This window comes from Lethenteron reissneri, chromosome 67 (assembly GCF_015708825.2).
Source record: "Lethenteron reissneri isolate LAM-NWPU_2019-01 chromosome 67, ASM1570882v1, whole genome shotgun sequence".
In the NCBI taxonomy this organism is placed as follows: domain Eukaryota; kingdom Metazoa; phylum Chordata; class Hyperoartia; order Petromyzontiformes; family Petromyzontidae; genus Lethenteron; species Lethenteron reissneri.
Window position 1 is genome coordinate 1,053,757 of NC_083845.1, and position 21,069 is coordinate 1,074,825.

Consider the following 21,069-nt stretch of genomic DNA (forward strand, 5'->3'; position numbering starts at 1 on the left):
TGCGCAAGTCACTGTGGATGTACATAATAGGAAAGGAAAGAAAATGCCCATGTTTATACCAATGTTGGCTGACAATAAAGAGAGTACTGTTAAACGTTAGGGATGTTAACACTCGGTAAAGTAAAAAATAGTGCCTGGTCCAACAATGTGTAATTAAATCTTTTTTGCATGGTTGATAACATCTTTCCAATGATTACTAAGTTTGTACCCATCATCACGGTTGAAATTATGTCTGTGTTTGTATATCTGAATGGCTTCGTGTACAAACCTTTGATGGTAGCCAGTGGGTTTGCAGAGCACTTTAGTCTCGAAGAAAACAATCCCATGAGAGCCCACCGCATTGTAGTTTTATAAGGGCACCACGGGGTGACCAGCCCCTCCCCACCCAGCCCCACCCCCCACCCAGCCCCACCCTCCCCACCCAGCCCTTCCCCACCCTCCCCACCCAGCCCCTCCCCACCCTCCCACCCAGCCCCTCCCCACCCTCCCCACCCAGCCCCTCCCCACCCTCCCCACCCAGCCCCTCCCCACCCAGCCCCTCTCCACCCTCCCCTCCCCACCCTCCCCACCCAGCCCCTCCCCACCCAGCCCCACCCCCCACCCAGCCCCACCCTCCCCACCCAGCCCCACCCTCCCCACCCAGCCCTTCCCCACCCTCCCCACCCAGCCCCTCCCCACCATCCCCACCCAGCCCCTCCCCACCCTCCCCACCCAGCCCCTCCCCACCCAGCCCCTCCTTCCCCACCCAGCCCCTCCCTGCACGACGGACGGACACAATAATCACCTGTGGGCTGGTGAAACCAGGAGGTTCCTACCAGTAACATCATGTGATGAATGGATTCGTCCAACGCGCTCCACCCCCACCGCCTGCTGACTTAATGGGCCGGCCCGACCCGGAAGTGGTCCACGCCGCCGGGGTGCGTGGGAGCTCCCGGGGCGCTGCTCTATCCACTGCTGGACGGCGGCCTCTTCCCCCCCCCCACGCGTGGGGACAGAGGGGTTGTTTGGCCATACTTCACCACTCCGGTCAGTACGGGTTGTTGGTGAACGATTGGGGGAGGTACAGTGACCAAATACAACAGACTGTTGGCGAGTAGCAGCACCTAAGGCCGGCACGGCGGCACACGAGGGGGTGGGTAGAACAGCACCACGCCCGGCCGCCTTTGTCTCCCCAGTGGCGATGTTTCTACACACCGCGCCAGGTACTAATTTGAGGCTGAGTTGACCTAGGGGAGGCCCAGGACCGGTTCAGATAATCGTCGCAGGTGTTGGTGGAGAACACGGTTCCTAGCCGGGTTCGTAGCGCAGCGCGCTAACCGCTACGCCACCGCTCCCCAGAGACACGTGGCGAGATTCACACACACAGAGACCCACGGTGCTGTTGGTGTGGTCCGTCTCGTACGATTTGGCGACGAAACTTGCAAGCGAAAAGCAGCTGGCGACGTGATATTTATTGCATCAATGCGTGTGCAATTTGTACGGCCGCGGGGACACAGACTTATTTGATGTAAATGCTTTACAGTGCTACCTCGGAATACGACGTTAATTCGTTCCAGAAGGAAGGACTTTTTCCGAAAATGAGGTAGCCCAACGAATCTTTCCCATAAATAAATGGAAAGGAAATAATCCGTTCCAGAGTATAAGAAATTATATTTTATATGGCATATTATACATTAATGGGGTTGTATAAAATAATTTAGACACTACTTATTACAAAAATGCATAGATAAATTAAAATAAATGCATAAATAAATTAAAATTAATTGAAATTAAAATAAAATGTAACGTCGCTTCACCTTGCTGAGAGGAGGTGATCGCCTACGAGGATGGTGGTGAGGCAGGGGAGGATGAGGAGGAGGAGATGGTATTTTTTGGAAGTGGAGTCCCCTTCCATTACAACTTCAGGAAGCTGAAATTCTGTGGTTTTTTCTCTTTCTCTTTTCTGTCTTTTTTCTTGACTTGGACCTGGTTGAGGCTCACCAGGTTTGAGTTTTACTAAAAACCTGCCCATTGAAGTTTGTTTTTGCCTTCTAAGAATGTTCCTGAAGTGTGACATTATCTGGTCATTCCACACACTACTGTTACGGCTTGTTAGAGCTTTATTGGGGTGGTATTTGCTGCAAAACTTTGCACTTCCATCCATTTTGCACACATTTATTTAATAAGTGAAGTAGGAGCTTCCTCTATCTCCTCCTCGCCTGAATTCGCAACAAAATAACGTTAAAATGACAATAAAACACGTGAAAATTCACAGAGTTATCGCAAGGGTTGTGCACTGAACCAGATCTACTGTACAGGCAGACTGAGGAGCGGCGCTTTGTTTCAGTCGTGAACGGGGTCTACGCGGGTACGCGGTGACTCATCCCGACCCATACACGTTCTAGCGAGCGCGTCGTATCCCAAGCAAGACGTCGTATCCCAAGCAAGACGTCGTATCCCAAGACATTTTTTTCTCGTCAAAACACGACGTATACCAAATTCGACGTATTCCAAAGCGGTTGTATACCGAGGTATGACTGTAATCTCTTGTTCATCTCGACGTCCTTTTTACTTCTATGTCTCAATAGCGTCACGGAGATGGCGTGACGTGAGGGTTCTGCCTTTGTAGTGAGGGTTGTAAGTTGACGCTGAGGAGGGGGAAGGAGGTGCCTTGGCCCCCATGTGGAGTGACGTCAGCCGCTAATTATTATTAATGAGGGGGGGTCCATGTGGAGGACGTCACCTGTTCATGATTATTAATGAGGGGGGCTGGTCGACGTGGAGTGACGTCACGCGCGGGACACACAGACATTCTTGGCTCATAGTAAATACCGTTTGTGTGAATCGTGCATACCGTGCGTATTCATTTTTCTAATGATTCCATGTGTATATCACGAATGTGGAATGATGGTTGTGCCCCCGTGTCTCATGAACAGCAGTTACATAACCAGTTCTAACCCTGCTATCTTCTCCGCAGTGTCTCAGTATCGCAACGTCTCCTCATCGCTCTATCCCAGTGAGTTTGCCTCTCCCCAGTGTCGCTGCTGCTCCCTGGACTCTATCTCCATGTCTCTGTTTTTATTGTCCCCGTGTCTATCCCCGTGGCCCCATCTCCTGCACCCCTGTCCCCATGGCTCTGTAATTCGCCGTGCCTGTCCCTGCATCTCTCGTTGCCCCCTGTCTCCCCATGCCCTGTAACTTACCGTGCTTGTGTCACCGCGTCTTACAATGTCTCCCCGCGCTCTCCCCGTGTCCCTGCGTCTCTCCGTGTCTCCCCGTGTCCTCCCGCGCGTCTCCCTGCGTCTCCTCGTGTCTCTCCGCATCCCCCGTGTCTGCTCGTTCTCTCCGCGTTTGATCGTGTCTCCCCTTATCTCCCCGTGACTCCCCCCCCCTGCCCCTTGTGCAGGCCGTCTCGATGGGAGTTTCCCGCCGGCTGCTGCGCCGTCTGCGCCGCTGGGCGCGCCGCGGCTCGTGCCGCCGCCTCCGCTCGCTGCTGCGCCGCCACCCGGAGATCTGCGGGGCGGGGGCCGGGGGGAGCTCGGCGGCGGGGGCGGCCCTGATCTCGGCGAGCCGCCGGGGCCACGCGTCCGTGGTGCGGCTTCTGCTGCGCCGCGGCGTGGACGGGGCGGCGGCCAGGGGTCGCGGCGGGGAGACGGCGGCGCACGCAGTGGTGCACAGGGCGCTGAGACGGCCCGCGGACAAGGGTGCGGGGACACGCGGGGGCGCTCGGGGAGAGACACCAGGGAGACACGGGGGGAGACGTCATGTAGATCAGGGTTGAGACACACGGGGAAAGATATGGGGGAGACACGGAACACAACGGGGACGTGGGTGGGGATGCATGGGGGACACGGGGGGACACGTGGCCATGCCCATGGCAGCTCTGCCTGTGCGTGCGTATTCACCAGTAGCTGTAGGAGTGGGTCGCTGTCGTGTTTAATGCAGCACTGCGCTACAAATGCGGCAGGATCCCGAGTTCGATTCCCGCTCACGGCCACCACCAACCCCAGTGACGATTATTTGAAAGGGGTCTTGGGCCTCCCCTAGGTCGACTCGGCCTCAAATGAGTACCCGGTGCAGTGCGTAAACATCGCCGCTTGGAGAGGCTATGGCGGCCGGGCGTGGTGTTAGCCACCCACCCCCTCGCATGCCGTTATCGGCCTTCACAGGTGCGACTCACCAACAGCACTTGCCCTAACTGTGTTGAGGCTACATGGTGGATCTTTGTTTGTGGTGCCGCAGGCTGCCTCCGCGTGATCGCCCTGCTGCGCAAGTACTGCCCGGACTGCCTCCAGGTGCGCAACCTGGACGGCATCACCGCAGCACACCTCCTGGCTCGCCTGCCTCACCAGGTGTGCCCCCCCCCCCTCCTCACCCCACTCCCCACTCCCTTCCACTCCCGATCCCCTCCTCCCCCAACCCAACTCCCCATTGCTTCCTCCCTGCTGTGACTCACTCATCACTTTTCTACTTCTCCTCCTCCCCATGTCTATCACCTGCTCCCCACTCCTCCTACTCCCTGTGTCTCCCATCTCCTACTCCTCTTCCTCCCCCTTCTCCCTGTGTCTCCAACCTCCTCCCCCGTCCTCCTCTTCCCCCTCCCCTTCCTCCCCACGTCTCTCACCTCCTCCCCCCTCTTCCTCCTCTTTCTCCTCATCCTCCTCCTCCGCCCCCACCCCCGCTTCTCTCCGCGTGTCCCATTACCTCCCGCCTCCACCACCAGGTCGGGCTTGCGGAGCAGCAGGAGGAGGCGGTGTCGCTGGTGGGGGCCATGCTGGGCGAGCGTGGGGGTTGGGGCTCCGAGGAGGAGGGGCCGTGGGGAAGCCGTGGGGAGGACTCCGCGTGGCTGCGCCGCGTGCAGGACGAGTGTGAGGACGAGTACAACACTGCCTGGGGGCGCTACGAGGGTGAGACGCCCACTCCCTCACCATCCGTCCGTGGGTCTCTCTGTGCGAGTCTGTGGGTCACCGAGTGATGAGTCTGCGAGTCTCTGTGCGAGTCTGTGGGTCTCTCTGTGCGAGTCTGTGGGTCACCGAGTGATGAGTCTGCGAGTCTCTGTGCGAGTTTGTCGGTCTCTCCGTGTGATGAGTCTGTGGGTCACACGCACCTCCTCCATGCTTCTCTTCACTTTCGCTCCGACCCAGACGACTTCGAGGCGGCGGACGGCAACGGCTCCGAGCCCGAGACCTTCGAGGGCTGGGTTCAGCGCCTGGCCCGGGAGCAGCGCGAGCGCAGCCGCCCGGGCCCCAGTGCCGCCGAGCTCCGGCGCCGGCGGCTCCGCGAGGAGCGCGAGCGGCGCGAGGAGCGCTGGCGGCAGGAGCTGCGAGCGACGCTCGCCACGGAGCATTCGGAGCGCCAGCGCCGCGCGGCCGCGGCCTCCTCCGCCGCGGCCGACGCCGCGGCCGCCGCCAAGGAGTCGTACGAGCGCCGGCTCCTGGCCGCGGCGGAGAAGCTGGCGCGGTCGGCCGAGTCCGCTGCCGATTCTGCCGGGGGTGGGGCGCAGCGGCAGGGGGAGCTGCGGTACGATGACATCCCGTGGCCGGCGCCGCACGGCACCGCCGAGGAGATGGCGGCGGTGCTGGCGCACGGCGTGGACCGGACGGAGGAGGGAGGCGCCCCCTACAGGCGCCACCTACGCCGCCAGCTCGTGTTGTGGCACCCGGACAAGTTCGAGCAGCGGTTTGGCGCAAGGCTTCACGTGGCCGAGCGGGAGGGCGTCCTGCGCACCGTCAAGGAGTTGTCGCAGGCACTCAACAGGCTCATGGGGGCCAGCGCCACGTGATCGCGGTGGTGGTGATGAGGAAGATGGTGGTGACGGTGGAGGTGATGGTGGTGGTGATGGTAGTGGTGATGATGAAGTTGGTGATGGTGGTGGTGATGATGATGATGAAGGTGATGATGGCGAGCTGTGGTGCAGCGGTTTAGCGCGCCGGGCGTGGTGCTGGCCGCCCACCCCCTCAGGTGCTGTACTGGCCTTCATAGGTACTACTTGTTCACTTGCCCCAACGGTCTTTGTGTGAATGTGTGCATCGGGTCACGCCACTCCTCTTTGCACGAATACACGTCACAATATTACTAAATGTAAATTATCTGAAAGTCTGAAAAATGTACAAACATACCCTTCAAATGTTGAAAATCCAACAATTTTTAATACATAGATTATCCTGATGTGTACACACGTGTCTGTGTGTGTGAGGCTGGTCGATGCTTCGGGTCTTCTCGGCCACGGTCATGCCCTCCTTTTATGCTTGCGAAACGTGGACCCCCCCCCCCCAAATAGAACATCTACACCAGATCCATAGAGTTACATAGAGACGCATAAAGTTACATAGAGATGCATAGAGTTACATAGACATCCTGAGTTGCATCGACATCCATAGAGTTACGTAGAGACGCATAGACTTACATTGATATCCTTAGTTACATAGACATCCATAGAGTTACGTAGGGATGCATAGAGTTACATAGACATCCATAGAGTTACGTAGAGATGCATAGAGTTACATAGAATTACGTAGAGACTTATAGAGTTGCATAGATATCCTGTGTTACTACTCTTTTGGTCTTTCGGTAAAGTCACGTAGATAGAAAAATAATCAAATCAAATAAATTCACGACGTTTCGATCATAACACAAGCAATCGTCTTCAGGTGAAAAATTACAGCAGGCGGAGTGCTGAGGCAGGAAGAAATAATCAGTCCGCCTGCTGTAATTTTTCACCTGAAGATGATTGCTCATGTTGTGATCGAAACGTCGTCATTTTTTATAATTTTTCTATCTACGTGACTTTACCGAAAGACCCAAAGAGTATGAATTCCACTAAAGCTTTAAGTAAATCTTTGTTACGTAGAGGCACATGGAGTTGCATAGAGTTACATGGAGACACACCGAGGCCACAGCCCAAGACCGTGGGCAGTGGTGGCAGTCCCAGCACACGGCAGGGTGGAGTGAATGTGAAACTCAACCAGCGCCAAACAGAACCAGAATACTGATCCTGGAGGAATCCGATGAGTTGTCAAGCTCTTGGTTCACAGATGTCTAGTCAGGGTACGGGGGTCACAACATTATATCCACAAACAACATACACGAAGACAACAACAATAGCAGTGCAAAGTAAAGGAGGGGAAATCAAGTCACTAAATATGAATGAAAATAAATCAAGTATACAAGTACAAGTTACATAAACATGAACCGGCACGTTTATACAAATCTTGACATCAGTGAGCTTTATAATCGAGGTTTGTTGGGTTGGATGGCATCAATATAAACGTGTCGTTAACCGCGCCACCACCCGACCGCCAATTATGAAGGTTGTGTCAACAAAACGTGCCAATTAGCTACTGGTTCAGCACACCCCGGTTGTGTGTTGGAGAGTAAATCCACTACAACATTTAGAATTCGAGTCGCAATAGTTCAGTCGTAGCGAGAGGAGTGATACGGGGGCGACTGAGCGCCAGTGAGCGAGCGAGAGCAGTGATTCGGTGAGTGCTGGGCTACAGGGCACCCTGTGGCTACCTTTGCATAACAGGTGCTATAGGCTGCTTCGGAGTTGTGCTAAACATTTGGGAGCGGCAGCCGCCCGTGAAGTCAAATCAATTCCTGTACTGCACTTCTATGGCTCCCCTTCCTGCCCGATGCATCCTCCGCCTTCACCGAGCCAACAAACCCCCGTGACTGGCGTGGTGAAGTATGTCAATCCACGGCTGGAGGCCCTCATCCAGCAGTGGATTTGGCATTGCTGCATGCGGAGCACGTGGGCTCGCTGTTTTAGGGGCCGTCCATAAATGACGTCACGCGATTTTGGAGGATTTTTGACCCCCCCCATCGTCACAAAAAGTCAGACCCTCCCCCATATATGACGTCACAAAGCTCTGCCCCCCCCCCCCCACCAAAATAAAACACGCTTCAAATCGCTTTAAACTATTGTCATTGTAGTGCGTATTAAATTGGCGCTGCACTCTGATGTAGGAGAAAACATTTATTAAAAAGTTATTTAATTAAGTAGAACGTGTTTATATTTAAAATTGCGCATTTTGATGTGACGTCACATTTCTCACCCCCCCCCCCCCCTCGTCACAAATGTCTGACCCCCCCTAGTTGCGTGACGTCATTTATGGACGGCCCTTTAGCCGCCGTTGCTGCTACTGTGTTCACTCTGGCGATGTCTGTGATGCTCGTGTCCAGGGAATCTCCGTGCCGTGCTACTCGCTCAACTAAAACTACACTATTTATTTGACCAAACTGAACTAGTTTTTGACTTTAACCAAGCAAGGCGCGCTGAGCTACGTAGCTCTCTTTCAGAAGCGAGCTGCCCACAAATGACAGCTCAACAAAGGGGGTCGTCATCATGTGGAACATTTACAAGCCGTCAATACTCGCATTGGTTCTAAACAGGGAGGGAAAACCCGGAGGTGGTGATGATGGAACATCCACAGGGAGAGAGACACGCAAACTCCAAATATACAGCAGCAGCAGGCGTCAGGGTTGGGATCGAACTCACGACCTCCTGCACACCAGGCGAGGTAGTTAACATCTCCTAGCCACCGTGATGATGAGAGAGACACGCAAACTCCAAATATACAGCAGCAGGGTTGGGATCGAACTCACGACCTGCACACCAGGCGAGGTAGTTAACATCTCTTAGCCACCGTGACGATGATGAGAGAGACACGCAAACTCCAAAAATACAGCAGGCGTCAGAGTTGGGATCGAACTCACGACCTCCTGCACACCAGGCGAGGTAGTTAACATCTGCTGGCCACGTGGTCTGTTCAGGCTGCTCTGGTGACCGATGGTGAAACCCGCCGGCAACGCGCGTGACGTCATCGCGCGTGACGTCACAGGGAAACTTCCTCGGATTCCAACATTTGCATGAATCCGTGTTGAGTCGACTCCGTGTTTTGTGGCCGATACCGACTCTTACAAAGACAACGAACCACCCGTGTAGCCTCAACAGACTGTCGGGGCAAGTGCTGTTCGCGAGGTTCCGGCACAACCACCACGCCTGGCCGCCTTCGCCCTGCCTAGTGGCGACGTTAACTGCACATCGCATCCGGTTATCATTTGAGGCTGAGTCGACCTAGGGGTGGGGGGGGGCACAGAACCGGTTCAAACGATCGTCACCGGTGTTGGTGACTCGATCGGGTTCGTAGCGCAGCGCGCTAACCGCTGCGCCACCGCTCCCCCGCGCCGATCGGGCCCCAGTACACAACGGAGCGTTGCATCGAATCGCCAATGAATGGACGAGGCGCCAATGCGTGAAGATTGTTGTTATCCATCGGGTTCGAGGGCGGTAAATGCCGACATCAGCAAAGGACATTTACGTGCGCTGCCAATGTTAAATAACAACAGGGTGGGGGGGACAATGCTGATGCGTTAATTCGCGCTAAAATTAGATGTGTACATTTATATCCTGCAGCGGAAGATTAGTGCTGCCGGATACGACAAACCACATTTGCAAGTCTTTGATCCTTTGCCGTGTCCGTAGTAGGGGTCGTATCGATAGTTCAATGTGAATGCGCGGGGTGATTGAAGGCCCTCCCGTGCGTTGTCTTGTGTGGCTCTGGGACTGCTGCTGCTGCTGTTTTGTATCGCTGCCTTGCCGTGCGTTCATTTTAGTGTCGACAAATGGGACAGCCAGTGCCCAAGTATTTATACATTCTAGTGACTCCATTACCCTTCCTATCGGTTATCTTTGCACTCCTTGTTGTTGTAACTTTCTGAGACCCCCCTCCCCCACCTTGCCCCCACTGAACATCTGTGCGGGAAGCAAAGAGCTTCACAGCTCATCGGATTTCTACTCCTCCTGCAGTCTAAATCAAGATTCCGAATCGCCGAACAACAGAACGACGAATCGAATCGACCGTCGTGCGCTGGACCAATCAGCGGCGTCCGCGAGGGCATCGCCGGACGCCCCCCCCCGCCCCTTGGCTCGCCTCGCCGCTTGAGCCAATGGGAGGCGTCCACGAGCTTTGGCGCCCCTCGACCAATGGGGCGCGTCCACAGCGGCGACTCGACCGTCGCGGACCAATGGGAGGCGTCCACGCGCCTCCGCCTGGAAGTATATAAAGCGGGCGGCAACGGGAGGAGGTGCCCGTCAGTCATCTGCAGAGCAACGTTGGGGGTTGAGCCTTGCGCGTGGTGGTGGTGGAGGAGCCTTCGTGGTCCCGTGAGCGTTAAGTGATCATTGCCAATTAGGGTTCTCGGTTATAACCGCCCGGTGGGGGTTGTGTGTAGGTCTCCATTTGACGAAGGCGGTCTAAATCCGTTGGGGCGCGGGTCGAGCCGGGCGAAGACGAGGCCACGTCTACGGTCCAGCCCAGGAGCAGTGTCGCCATAACGCAACTGAGGTGAGTGTCGTGACGGTGGTGGTTGGTCCGCGTCAGCCGTGTTCTATCCGCTGCTGGGTGAAGTCCCGCGCCTTCCTCACGCCGCCAAGCCGATAACCGCGTCTCTCTAAATATCCGGCGGGTTGTTAATCCGCCCCTCCAGATGGCAGGACGAGTTCGGTGGGCGTCTCTTGCGCGTCGAACGTAACGAGCGGCCCTCGACTGGCCGCGCGGAGCTGACGGAGACGTCAAATGGACGCTGACGACTGCGAATCGATTCGCTAAAAACAACGAATCGATTCCCCGCTTGACACGCCCGTCTCCCTGTTCGCAGCGGTGTTGCGCGAATCGAATTGTCGATTCGCGCAAAGATGTCGGGAGTCGATTCGCGTCTTGCGTTTTTTAAAGCTAAGCAAGTGTTGTGCCTGGCTATGGCTTGGATGGGCGATCACCGAGCGTGCGTAACAGTTGCTACAGGCTGCGGTGTCGCGTTGGTAAGCGTACAGTAACCACGAGCTAGCAGTGGCGCGGATAAGTTGTGCAGTACTCCACTGCCAGCGTCTATGTTCGCCACCTTCGCCAAAGCTTACGCAGTGACCGGCGCGGTGAGGTCTGGTTCATTGGCATCGCCACCCCCCGAAACGGCGAACTGTGTAAGCGACTAAGTAACGGACGTTGAGTCTTGGGTCACGCTCCCCCCCCCCCCCCCCCCCCCGTTGTTACGCCCCCCCTCCCCCCGGGTTGCGCTAACTCCCCCACCCCTCCCCGGGTTACGCCCCCCCCTCCCCGAGTTACGCTAACTCCCCCCCCCCCCCCCCCACACGGGTAACTGCCCCCCCCCCCGCACCTCCGATTAGCACGGTTGGCTACGTACGGAGCACAGAAGTTCGGTATACTGTACATGCATATACCTGGCGCCCCCATTACAACTTGTGGAGCCCAGGTGTGTGACTGTCGCCAGGCCTCTATGTTGTACCAGGTAAGCTCCACTCAGCTGCTGTGTAGCTCTTTTTTCAGAAGCGACCTGGCCATCGCATGATGGCTCAACGAAGTGGGTTGCGTGGAAATTTCTAGCAGCCAAATATTCTTAACGCGTGATGTTGATTTCTAAATGTGGAGGGGGGAAAGCCGTAGGGCCTGGGGAGAGACGAGCGACCATGTAGCAGGCATCGGGGTCGCGTTCAAACCTCCGACCACCGCATACCAGGCAAGGGATGACATCTCGCCCTGTAGAAGAAAGTTTCCTCACCCGGCACACCACATCCAGTACACCTCATCGCCGGTGTGAAAGACGTTTAGCGTACGTGCAGAGCGCTAACGAGGCCCTCGTTTGTGTCCGCAGAGCGATGGCGCCTGGGAGGATGGCGCTGGTGGTGGTGGTGGCGGTGTGCTGCGTGGCGCTGTGCCGCGCAGCCGAGGACGACAAGGAGAAGGAGAACATGGGCACGGTGATCGGCATCGACCTGGGCACCACCTACTCGTGGTGAGGTGCCAGCGCACTCTTACACGTGTACACACACACACACGTGTGTGTGTGTGTTCCCTCGCCACACACTCGTATTGAGTCGCACCCGCGGTCACTGATACACTCCTGCACACACGTGCACTGTGCAGCGCACTGAAGTGCAGAGCCAGCCGTGTGAGCGCTTGCTGCAAACGTGCACGATCGTGAATATTCTCATGGCTTTTACTAATTTCCCATCCATTCGATCCATTAATTTACTGTCAATTTAATCATCACAGATTTGCTTGCCCCCCATTGCTTCCCGTCTATTTTCTTCATCTCATTACCATTCCATTCATACAACATACACATACCAGTCTTCAATTCTCTTTAAACGCCTCGGTTAAGGTGTCGTATAAATTGCGATAAAGTAAGATGTGCATGCATTATCTGGCTTCTCTGAACGCTCGCGCATGCGTCAGAGCACTCGAACAAATGGACCGCGCGCCTGGTGAGATGTGCGTCGTGGAATCTACATGCGCACGCCTCATTCTGTACCCTCTCTTCCCTCCGGGGTTTTGAAATCCGGCAGCGTGGGCGTGTTCAAGAACGGCCGCGTGGAGATAATCGCCAACGACCAGGGGAACCGCATCACGCCGTCATACGTCGCCTTCACGGCCGAGGGGGAGCGCCTCATCGGCGATGCCGCCAAGAACCAGCTGACCTCCAACCCCGAGAACACCGTGTTCGACGCCAAGCGGCTCATCGGGCGCTCGTGGACGGACCCCACCGTGCAGCACGACATCAAGTTCTGGCCCTTCACGGTGCGTGGGTGTCGGTAGTTTTCGTCGTGCTCCCTGCCCGCCCCCACTACCCCCCCCCCTCGCATTGTCGCCGGTTTTTCCACAGTCCCTGCTACCCCTCGTACAATTGCACAAGGTTAACGCGTAGTAGTGTCAGGCCTTTTTGGGGGTTTTTTGGGTTGGATCACGTAAATATAAACGTGTCATTGAGAGCGATCCTTGGATCTCTTCGGCTCAAGTGGCGAGTCCACTGCCATGTATGTGTGGCAGTTATTTTCGTGTGGAGCGGAAGTGTCGTGGTTAGCGCGCTGCACTACGAACCCGGGGGCACCTGAGTTCGATTCCCACTCACGGCTGCCAATGCCAATGACGATTATCTGAAATATTTCTGGGCTTCCCCTAGGTCGTCTCTGCCTCGAATGAGTGTAAACATCGCTACTTGGGAGATGAAGGTGGTCTGGCATGGTACTGGCCACCCCAGTCCCTCGTGTACAGTACAGGCACCTTCATAGGTGCTTGCTAACAACACTCGCCCCAACAGTCGGTTCAGGCTATAAGGGGCATCTGCCCCTTGTCGGGTGCCACAGTGGCTATGACACGTTAACTACCTCTCCTGGTATACAGAAAGGAGGGGGTCGTGAGTTTGATCCTGACCCTAACGCCTGCTATATAGTTGGAGTTTGCATGTTCTCACTGGTTGTAGGGACTTTTCTCTTGGTCCTCTGGTTTTTCCCTCCATTTTAGAAACACGTTTTTTAGCATTTGGCCACTGTCCACCTGATTTTTGATGAGAAGCCAATTCATTGCTATCATGTGTAATAGCCAAATTGAAAAAGAGTACCTGGTGTGGTGTGTATACATCGCCACTAGGGGGAGACAAAGGTGGCAGGGCGTGGTTCTGGCCACCCACCCCCTAGTGTGCTCTGCCAGCCTTCATCGGTGTTGCTTGCTAACAGCACTTGCCCCATCAGTCTGTTCAGGTCATGCGGGGAATCTTTGTCTTTGTTTGAAACTTATTTCACACCGTACATGTGGTGTGGATTGGTGGTTATGGTGGTGGTTCTGCCTATGGTACCCTCTGTGAAAAAGAGCTTCATCGCTCGGCGGATTTCTCCCAAGATAAATAAAGATTCTCATTCTGGTTCCTACCCCCCTCTCTCTGCCGCCCTGCAGGTTCTGGAGAAGAAGGGGAAGCCCCACATCCAGGTTGAGGTGATAGCCGGCGAGTCCAAGACCTTCGCCCCGGAGGAGATCTCGGCCATGGTGCTCACCAAGATGAAGGAGACGGCCGAGGCCTACCTGGGCAAGAAGGTGCGACACGCATAACAGCGCTCGCGACCACGCTCCACGCACGCACCGGGCAAACCTCCCGTTCTGTGGGGGGGGGGGTTGGGGAGCACGAGCGTTGCATCTCGATCGTCAAGTTGCTCACGGGGGTTTGTTGTCGTCTGCAGGTGACGCACGCGGTGGTGACCGTGCCCGCCTACTTCAACGACGCCCAGCGACAGGCCACCAAGGACGCCGGCACCATCGCCGGCCTCAACGTGCTGCGCATCATCAACGAGCCGTACGCAACACACGGGGGTGGGGGGGGGCTACACGGTAGGGGCAGGGGAGCTACACGGTAGGGGGGGGCACACGGGTGGGGGACACGGGAGGGGGGGGGGAAACTATACAGTGGGGTGCCACGGTGGTGGGGTTAACAGATACCGGCCAAAACACTGGGTGAGTTTTTGGCCGGTATCGGTCGACCTCTCGTGACCGATTCTAAAATTAACCCCAATGAGCGCTGACCATCGAACGCGGTAGAGGAGACGCTGGACTCCAACTCGTCCACCGCCATCCACCCCGCTGATGGTCCTACTGGCTCTGCCCGTCCATCCCCGTGCGTGCAGGACTGCAGCGGCCATCGCCTACGGGCTGGACAAGAAGGAGGGCGAGAAGAACATCCTGGTGTTCGACCTGGGTGGGGGCACCTTCGACGTGTCGCTGCTCACCATCGACCACGGCGTGTTCGAGGTGGTGGCCACCAACGGAGACACCCACCTTGGTGAGCAGAGTGCCACGCCCCCCCCCGTGCCCCTCCCCTTGCCGCACCCACCCACTTTCTCTTCTGCCACACGCTTTACCCAACCACCACCACATTCTGGTAGTTTCCCGGCTGGTGGTCCTCGTTTTTAATATTGCCTGGGTGTGCCGTGGGGGAATGGGGTGCCGCTGTCAGTGGCTAGGAGATGTTAATGACCTCGCGTGAAATTTTCTCCGGCTACTCCGGTTATTCTTTCTACATTTTAGAATCGACGTCGTGCATATGTGGCTGCCGCTATAAATTTCTACGAGATAAGCCACTTCGTTGAGATAATCTGTGGCCAGGTTTCTTCTAAAGAGTTGCACAACTCTGTGGGACTTGCTTGGTAAAATAAGAAAGTGTAGTAGTGTCAGAAGATGCATCGTAAATCGATCTAACAGTAGTGTTATATTAACATTGTACATCAGACCGTCTAAAACCAGAGACCGCCCTTTACAGGCAGGTCCTCGATACGAACGTTCCACACTTAAACGAACGAACCCGCCACGAGACATTATTTCTGACTTTTTCGAACGTTCGGCTCCGTAACCTTTTACGAACCGAACTGCGGCGTTGACAGCACGCTGACCTGACCACGGCTCTCCCACCCCACCCTTCGACCCGCAGGTGGCGAGGACTTTGACCAACGCGTGATGGAGCACTTCATCAAGCTGTACAAGAAGAAGACTGGCAAGGATGTGCGCAAGGACCACCGCGCAGTGCAGAAGCTCCGCCGCGAGGTGGAGAAGGCAAAGCGCACGCTCTCCACGCAGCACCAGGCGCGCATCGACATCGAGTCCTTCTACGACGGCGACGACTTCTCCGAGACGCTCACGCGCGCAAAGTTTGAGGAGCTCAACATGGTGAGAAGGGGAGGGTCACCGGCGGTGGTGGTGGTGTCTGTGTAACGGTGTCTGTGTGCTACGTGTAACTGTGTATATGCTCTAACTTTGTGCTGTGTAATTATGTAGGTAGTAGCGGTTAGCGCGCTGCACTAAAAGGTTAAATTCCCAACGCTAGTGACGATTATCTGAACTGGTCCTGGGCCTCCCCTAGGTCGGCTCTGCCTCAAATGAGTGTAAACATCGCTACTTGGGAGATGAAGGTGGTCTGGCATGGTGCTGGCCACCCCAGTCCCTCGTGTACAGTACAGGCACCTTCATAGGTGCTTGCTAACAACACTTGCCCCAACAGTCGGTTCAGGCTATAAGGGGGGCATCTGCCCCTTGTCGGGTGCCACAGTGGCTATGACACGTTAACTACCTCTCCTGGTATACAGAAAGGAGGGGGTCGTGAGTTTGATCCTGACCCTAACGCCTGCTATATAGTTGGCGTTTGCATGTTCTCACTGGTTGTAGGGACTTTTCTCTTGGTCCTCTGGTTTTTCCCTCCATTTTAGAAACACGTTTTTTAGCATTTGGCCACTGTCCACCTGATTTTGATGAGAAGCCAATTCATTGCTATAATGTGTAATAGCCAAATTGAAAAAGAGCTATATAGCTCGATGGTGCCTTGCCTGGTAAAATGAGAATGGAAGTCTTTAGTAGCTTTATTGTCGAGCTATATGCTGAACAACCGCGGGGTATGGAGCTCGCTCTCCACCGTACTGACTTCCTAACCTTGGCCTTGCCACCGCTGTGCCCGTGCCCCGCAGGACCTGTTCCGCTCGACGATGAAGCCGGTGCAGAAGGTGATGGAGGACTCGGACCTGAAGAAGACGGACATCGACGAGATCGTGCTGGTGGGTGGCTCGACGCGCATCCCCAAGATCCAGCAGCTGGTGAAGGAGCTGTTCAACGGCAAGGAGCCGTCGCGCGGCATCAACCCCGACGAGGCGGTGGCCTACGGCGCCGCCGTGCAGGCTGGCGTGCTGTCCGGGGAGGACAACACCGGTACGTGTGCGCTTGTGTCTTTGTAGCGGTTAGCGCTACGCTGCGCTATGAACCTGGCGACCCGGGTTCGATTCCCACTCACGGCCAACACCAGTGACGATTATCTTAACCGGTTCCGGGCCTCCCCTAGGTCGACTCGGTCTCAAATGAGGTACCTGGTGTGATGTGTAAACAACGTCACTAGGGAGACGAAGGCGGCCGGGCGTGGTGTTGGCCACCCACCCCCTTGTGTGCCGTGCCGGCCTTCATAGGCGCTCGCTTAACAGCACTTTCCCCCTACGGTCTGTTCAGGCTACACGGGGGATCTTTGTAGGGGGCACAAGTGGTGCATCTGCCAGTCATCTCGGTCAACCCCCATGGCACCTGGGTCTGTCCCGTGACCTGCTGCCAGTGGGCACCTAGCCTGGCACAAGTCCCGTGGTGACGTCACCGCCACTTGGTGGCGAATGACGTTGGTTTTTAAATCGTTTATATTAAGTTTGCTTGCTTGCGCGCTTACGACCGTGCAAATCTTTCGGTCGTTTTTAACCCACTTCCCGTGATCCAATCGAGCTGACATTTTGCACACAGACTCGTTGTGCGTGACAATTTATTTTCGTGAAAAAAAATCCAAAATTTTCCACTTTTTAGGGGAATTTTTATTCATATTTCATTTAAAAATACCAATGTGATAAAAATGAAACTCTTACTCAAGAAAAACAGAAATGAATAATAAAATAAAACCGATGCCATTCATATAAAGGATTTATAGTGAAAAACTTTGTTTTTACGGGTTAATTTTTTTTTGTCTAAACTTGCGTTGAGCACAGTTGGCTACGTATGGTACCAAAGAAGTTAATCGAACGTGTGGCACTGACACAAATGCGCGGACACAGACAAGATCCCCCGTGTTAGCCTTAACAGACTGTTGGGGTAAGTGCTGTCAGCAGCACCTAAGGAAGGCTGGTACAGCACACGAGAGGGGGTGGGTGGCCGGCCAGCAACCACGCTTGGCCACCTCTCTCTCTCCAGTGGTGATGTTAACACTTCACACGAGATGCTAATTTGAGGCTTAGTCGACCTAGGTGAGGCCCAGGACCGGTTCATATTCGCCACTGTTATTACCCTTGAGTGGGAATTGAACTTTGGTGGCTGGGTTTGTAGCGCAGTGCGCTCACCATTGCGCAACCGCTCCACACATGCTTGTCTTGGTTATTCTCAATGTACGTGTACAGATTTTTGGTTCTTTCACATGTAGGTTGGGTAGCCCTTGCACAGGGTTGGGGCTGGCTACGTGTACACACGGTTAGGGTTGAAGATTCGTGCCTACGTGCGTGAACAACTCCAGCGTGTGCACATGTACATGCGGTGTGCGTGCTAGTTTTGGGAAAGCTCAGCATTGCAATCCATGTGCCAAACGTGGCATCGTGCTTTTAAATATGACGGTGCTGCCCAATCAAAACATACGCTCGTGTACCTGTGTCTGTCACGGGCGCCGGTGGCTAGGATATGTTAACTACCTCACCTGGTATACAGGACGTCGTGGGTTCTATCCCGACCTTGACGCCTGCTGTATATTTGAAGTTTGCAGTGTCTCTCCATGGATACTTTCCCTCCACATTTATACACATTCGTTTGTGGTGTATTTGGCTGCTGCTATAATTTAAGCTATCATTTGTTATAGCCAGGTTGCTTCTGAAAAGGAGCTCTGAAGCTCGGTGGGCTTTACCTGGTGAGATAAAAATGTTTCTTAGTTTTATTGTCGTCATCGTCACACTCTCTCTCTGCCGTGTGCTGCTGCAGGCGACCTTGTGCTGCTGGACGTGTGCCCCCTGACCCTGGGCATCGAGACGGTGGGTGGCGTCATGACCAAGCTGATCCCTCGCAACACCGTGGTGCCCACCAAGAAGTCGCAGATCTTCTCGACGGCCGCCGACAACCAGCCCACCGTCACCATCCAGGTGTTTGAGGGCGAGCGCCCCATGACCAAGGACAACCACCTGCTGGGCAAGTTCGACCTGACGGGCATCCCGCCGGCCCCGCGCGGGGTCCCCCAGATCGAGGTGACCTTCGAGATCGACGTCAACGGTATCCTTCGCGTGTCCGCAGAGGACAAGGGCACGGGCAACAAGAACAAGATCACCATCACCAACGACCAGAACCGCCTGACGCCCGAGGAGATTGAGAGGATGGTGTCCGACGCGGAGCGCTTCGCTGACGACGACAAGCGGGTGAAGGAGCGCGTGGAGGCTCGCAACGAGCTGGAGAGCTACGCCTACTCGCTCAAGAACCAGATCGGCGACAAGGAGAAGCTGGGCGGCAAGCTGTCGGACGAGGACCGCGAGACCGTCGAGAAGGCCGTGGAGGACAAGATCGCCTGGCTCGAGGGCCATCAGGAGGCCGACACGGACGACTTCAAGGCGCAGAAGAAGGAGCTGGAGGAGGTGGTGCAGCCCATCGTGAGCAAGCTGTACGGCGGAGCGGGGGCCGGCCCCGGTGGGGAGGACGAGGGAGGGGAGGAAGGGGCTGACAAGGACGAGCTGTGAGGCGGCGATGGTGGGAGGCGGAGTCGGAACGACACCCACGGCAATCGCCGCCACCCCTCTGTCGGCCAACCACGACCTCTCTGGACTCTGTAAAGTTTCCGCTGTGTTTGTTGCCTTTGTCGTTCAATGATTGAGCTGGAGAGAGACAGTGCCCCCCCCCACACCCCTGCATTGGTTTGGGTTCATCGGATATTTAAACCCTGCCTAGTGGTGGGCCCCTAGCACTTGGTGGCGGGGTGGACCCCAGATCTGCATGTGGTGTGGGTCATGCCACCCAGGAGACGGCGGTGGTACCAATGCTGGCTTTGCCTCCTTCTCCCCCCCCCCCCCCCCCCCCCCACTTTCCCTTCCCTTATTCAGCCGGGGATTTGTCAAACTTGAGAGTTTGCCAGCCCAGCAGCAGCACCGCCGTATGGTCACCAAGCGGATCGGCCTCTCCCAGTGCTCCAGGTGCCCAGGATAGAGGGGTGGGTGGTTGCGTTAGTGAGACGATTATCTCGGTTTAAGTTATTGCAGAGCAGCAGGGACGGCGACCGTTCAGACCCGATGCAGTGGGGGACTCGACTCGACGGCAAAACGGAGAATAAACGGAAACGCGAGATGAGGCCCGCGTGTGACCCGTGGTGTTTATTTACAAGCGCCCGCCCTCCTTGGGTGCAATTCTGATGCTCCACACTGCAACAACCCCGATTCTAAAGTCTTTATTTGGACTGCATGAGGAGTGAATCTGAGTTTGTTTTCAAATGGTCATTTACAACGGGCAGGCTGCAAAAAACCCGATGGGTGTACAAAATAGAGAAAATGGGAAGAAAGTCACGGCAAATACAATTCGTTGTATACAGTCTGTTCTATAACGTGGTGGTAGCATTCCTGCAGAACACACCGCGTTATGCCATAATCACGTAACAATATAGTGAAGCGGTCTGCGTCTAACACGTGATGTGTAATGCTGGCCGAACAAAGCCCGAGGGTACTGTGAGGATCCAGCAGCATCTCGGTGTCTTGTGCAGTGACGTTATGCTGAGGCGGCTCTAACAACCACGTGGTCCTACCTGCGTGCCCGTAGTTGTGTTTGCTCTCGTGTTTATACATCCAGTTTGCGTTTATTAAAACACGCGATTATAGAACAGACTGTCAGATGTCTCAAGATTGTTAAAGGCAGCCACGACAAAGCCAGGCCACACCGAGCACCACTGGTTCCCGTGTTGAACGTATGGAGTGACGCTTCACATTGGGGGTCAAGGCTCTCGCGCTTGCGTCCCCTACGCAGTGTGCGTGCCGATCCTTGGCATGCTTGTGCTGCGTGTAACGGCCTCGTCTACGATACAATACAACGCGGGGCTGGTGAGGAATCCTTGTGAGCGTCGCCTCTGCAAACGCATTTGTTCTGCCACGGACATGGCCTGGTGTCATCGACTGCTGAGAGAAGGACCCCTCCCCAAGCTCTCGCCGCCTCTCTCAATCCCACGATTTGTAATAATAATCCACCCGGCCAGCTGCTCTGTGCACACGAGCAGATTTGTAACAGCTCCATCTCCCTTGCAACCCTTGCCATATATGAAGAGTGAACACTTGGGGCTGTTGCCTGTACTGAATAAGAACCACAGCCATACATTTTGGTGGTGTGATCACCCAGCCACTTGGCCTCCCCGGCTGGTGTGGTGTTTTTTGGCAAGGCCGCCTGCACGCCACTGCGTTGGCGGCGGTGTTACCAGCAAACACCGTTCTGGTGATGTGGGCAAGGCAATTTGGGGATACTACGGTTGCCAGCCTGCAGACATTGCGATGGGCCGTCTTATATTTACGAGGGTATTTGTTCAGGAGGAGGGTTTTTGGGGTTGGGGGGGGCATGGAAGACGTGTCAGTCGGTGACCTGTTGGAATCCTTTTACTTTTGGTTTCCCCACGTGCTTTTTTTGTGCCGTTTGTTAAAAGTTTGAGGCAGTGCGACACGGTTTAATGTGTGAAGATTAGAACGCAGTCCTGTGGTGTACCTTTGCTTGTCACCTAACAATTACACACATTGTCTCT

At 55.4% G+C, this 21,069-nt stretch overlaps 2 protein-coding genes across 4 annotated transcripts; both read left to right on the forward strand.

The window, feature by feature from the left end:
• The first annotated feature begins 893 nt into the window (after window positions 1-893).
• On the forward strand, window positions 894-7,881 carry LOC133360035 (NF-kappa-B inhibitor-like protein 1). 2 transcript variants are annotated; one of them, XM_061578605.1, is made up of 6 exons: window positions 894-1,026; window positions 2,957-2,995; window positions 3,386-3,683; window positions 4,222-4,331; window positions 4,703-4,886; window positions 5,124-7,881. In XM_061578605.1, the coding sequence occupies exons 3-6, from the start codon at window positions 3,395-3,397 to the stop codon at window positions 5,759-5,761; spliced, it is 1,221 nt and encodes a 406-aa protein (XP_061434589.1). In that variant the 5' UTR covers window positions 894-1,026; window positions 2,957-2,995; window positions 3,386-3,394; the 3' UTR covers window positions 5,762-7,881. The 2 variants fall into 2 exon arrangements, with proteins under 2 accessions (XP_061434589.1, XP_061434590.1); XM_061578606.1 differs by lacking the exon at window positions 2,957-2,995 and having other exon boundaries at window positions 896-1,026; window positions 5,124-7,880.
• Window positions 7,882-10,051: 2,170 nt separating this feature from the next.
• LOC133360034 (endoplasmic reticulum chaperone BiP) lies at window positions 10,052-20,972 on the forward strand. Of its 2 annotated transcripts, XR_009757213.1 has the most exons (10): window positions 10,052-10,328; window positions 11,650-11,790; window positions 12,344-12,575; window positions 13,728-13,865; window positions 14,009-14,121; window positions 14,450-14,604; window positions 15,250-15,485; window positions 16,277-16,514; window positions 18,297-19,785; window positions 19,836-20,972. XR_009757213.1 is itself a non-coding variant. In XM_061578604.1 (9 exons), the coding sequence occupies exons 2-9, from the start codon at window positions 11,654-11,656 to the stop codon at window positions 19,037-19,039; spliced, it is 1,992 nt and encodes a 663-aa protein (XP_061434588.1). In that variant the 5' UTR covers window positions 10,052-10,328; window positions 11,650-11,653; the 3' UTR covers window positions 19,040-20,972. The 2 variants fall into 2 exon arrangements, 1 of the variants encoding a protein (XP_061434588.1); XM_061578604.1 differs by having other exon boundaries at window positions 18,297-20,972.
• The last annotated feature ends 97 nt before the right edge of the window (window positions 20,973-21,069 follow it).

What these genes read in the sequence shown, in the direction of transcription:
- LOC133360035 (XM_061578605.1), top strand. Translation starts at nt 3,395, where the DNA reads ATGGGAGTTTCCCGCCGGCTGCTGCGCCGTCTGCGCCGCTGGGCGCGC. An exon ending in GAGACGGCCCGCGGACAAGG is followed by an intron (nt 3,684 to 4,221) that starts GTGCGGGGACAC and finishes GTGGTGCCGCAG; the next exon opens with GCTGCCTCCGCGTGATCGCC. An exon ending in TGGCTCGCCTGCCTCACCAG is followed by an intron (nt 4,332 to 4,702) that starts GTGTGCCCCCCC and finishes CTCCACCACCAG; the next exon opens with GTCGGGCTTGCGGAGCAGCA.
- LOC133360034 (XM_061578604.1), top strand. Translation starts at nt 11,654, where the DNA reads ATGGCGCCTGGGAGGATGGCGCTGGTGGTGGTGGTGGCGGTGTGCTGC. An exon ending in CTGGGCACCACCTACTCGTG is followed by an intron (nt 11,791 to 12,343) that starts GTGAGGTGCCAG and finishes GAAATCCGGCAG; the next exon opens with CGTGGGCGTGTTCAAGAACG. An exon ending in AGGCCTACCTGGGCAAGAAG is followed by an intron (nt 13,866 to 14,008) that starts GTGCGACACGCA and finishes TGTCGTCTGCAG; the next exon opens with GTGACGCACGCGGTGGTGAC.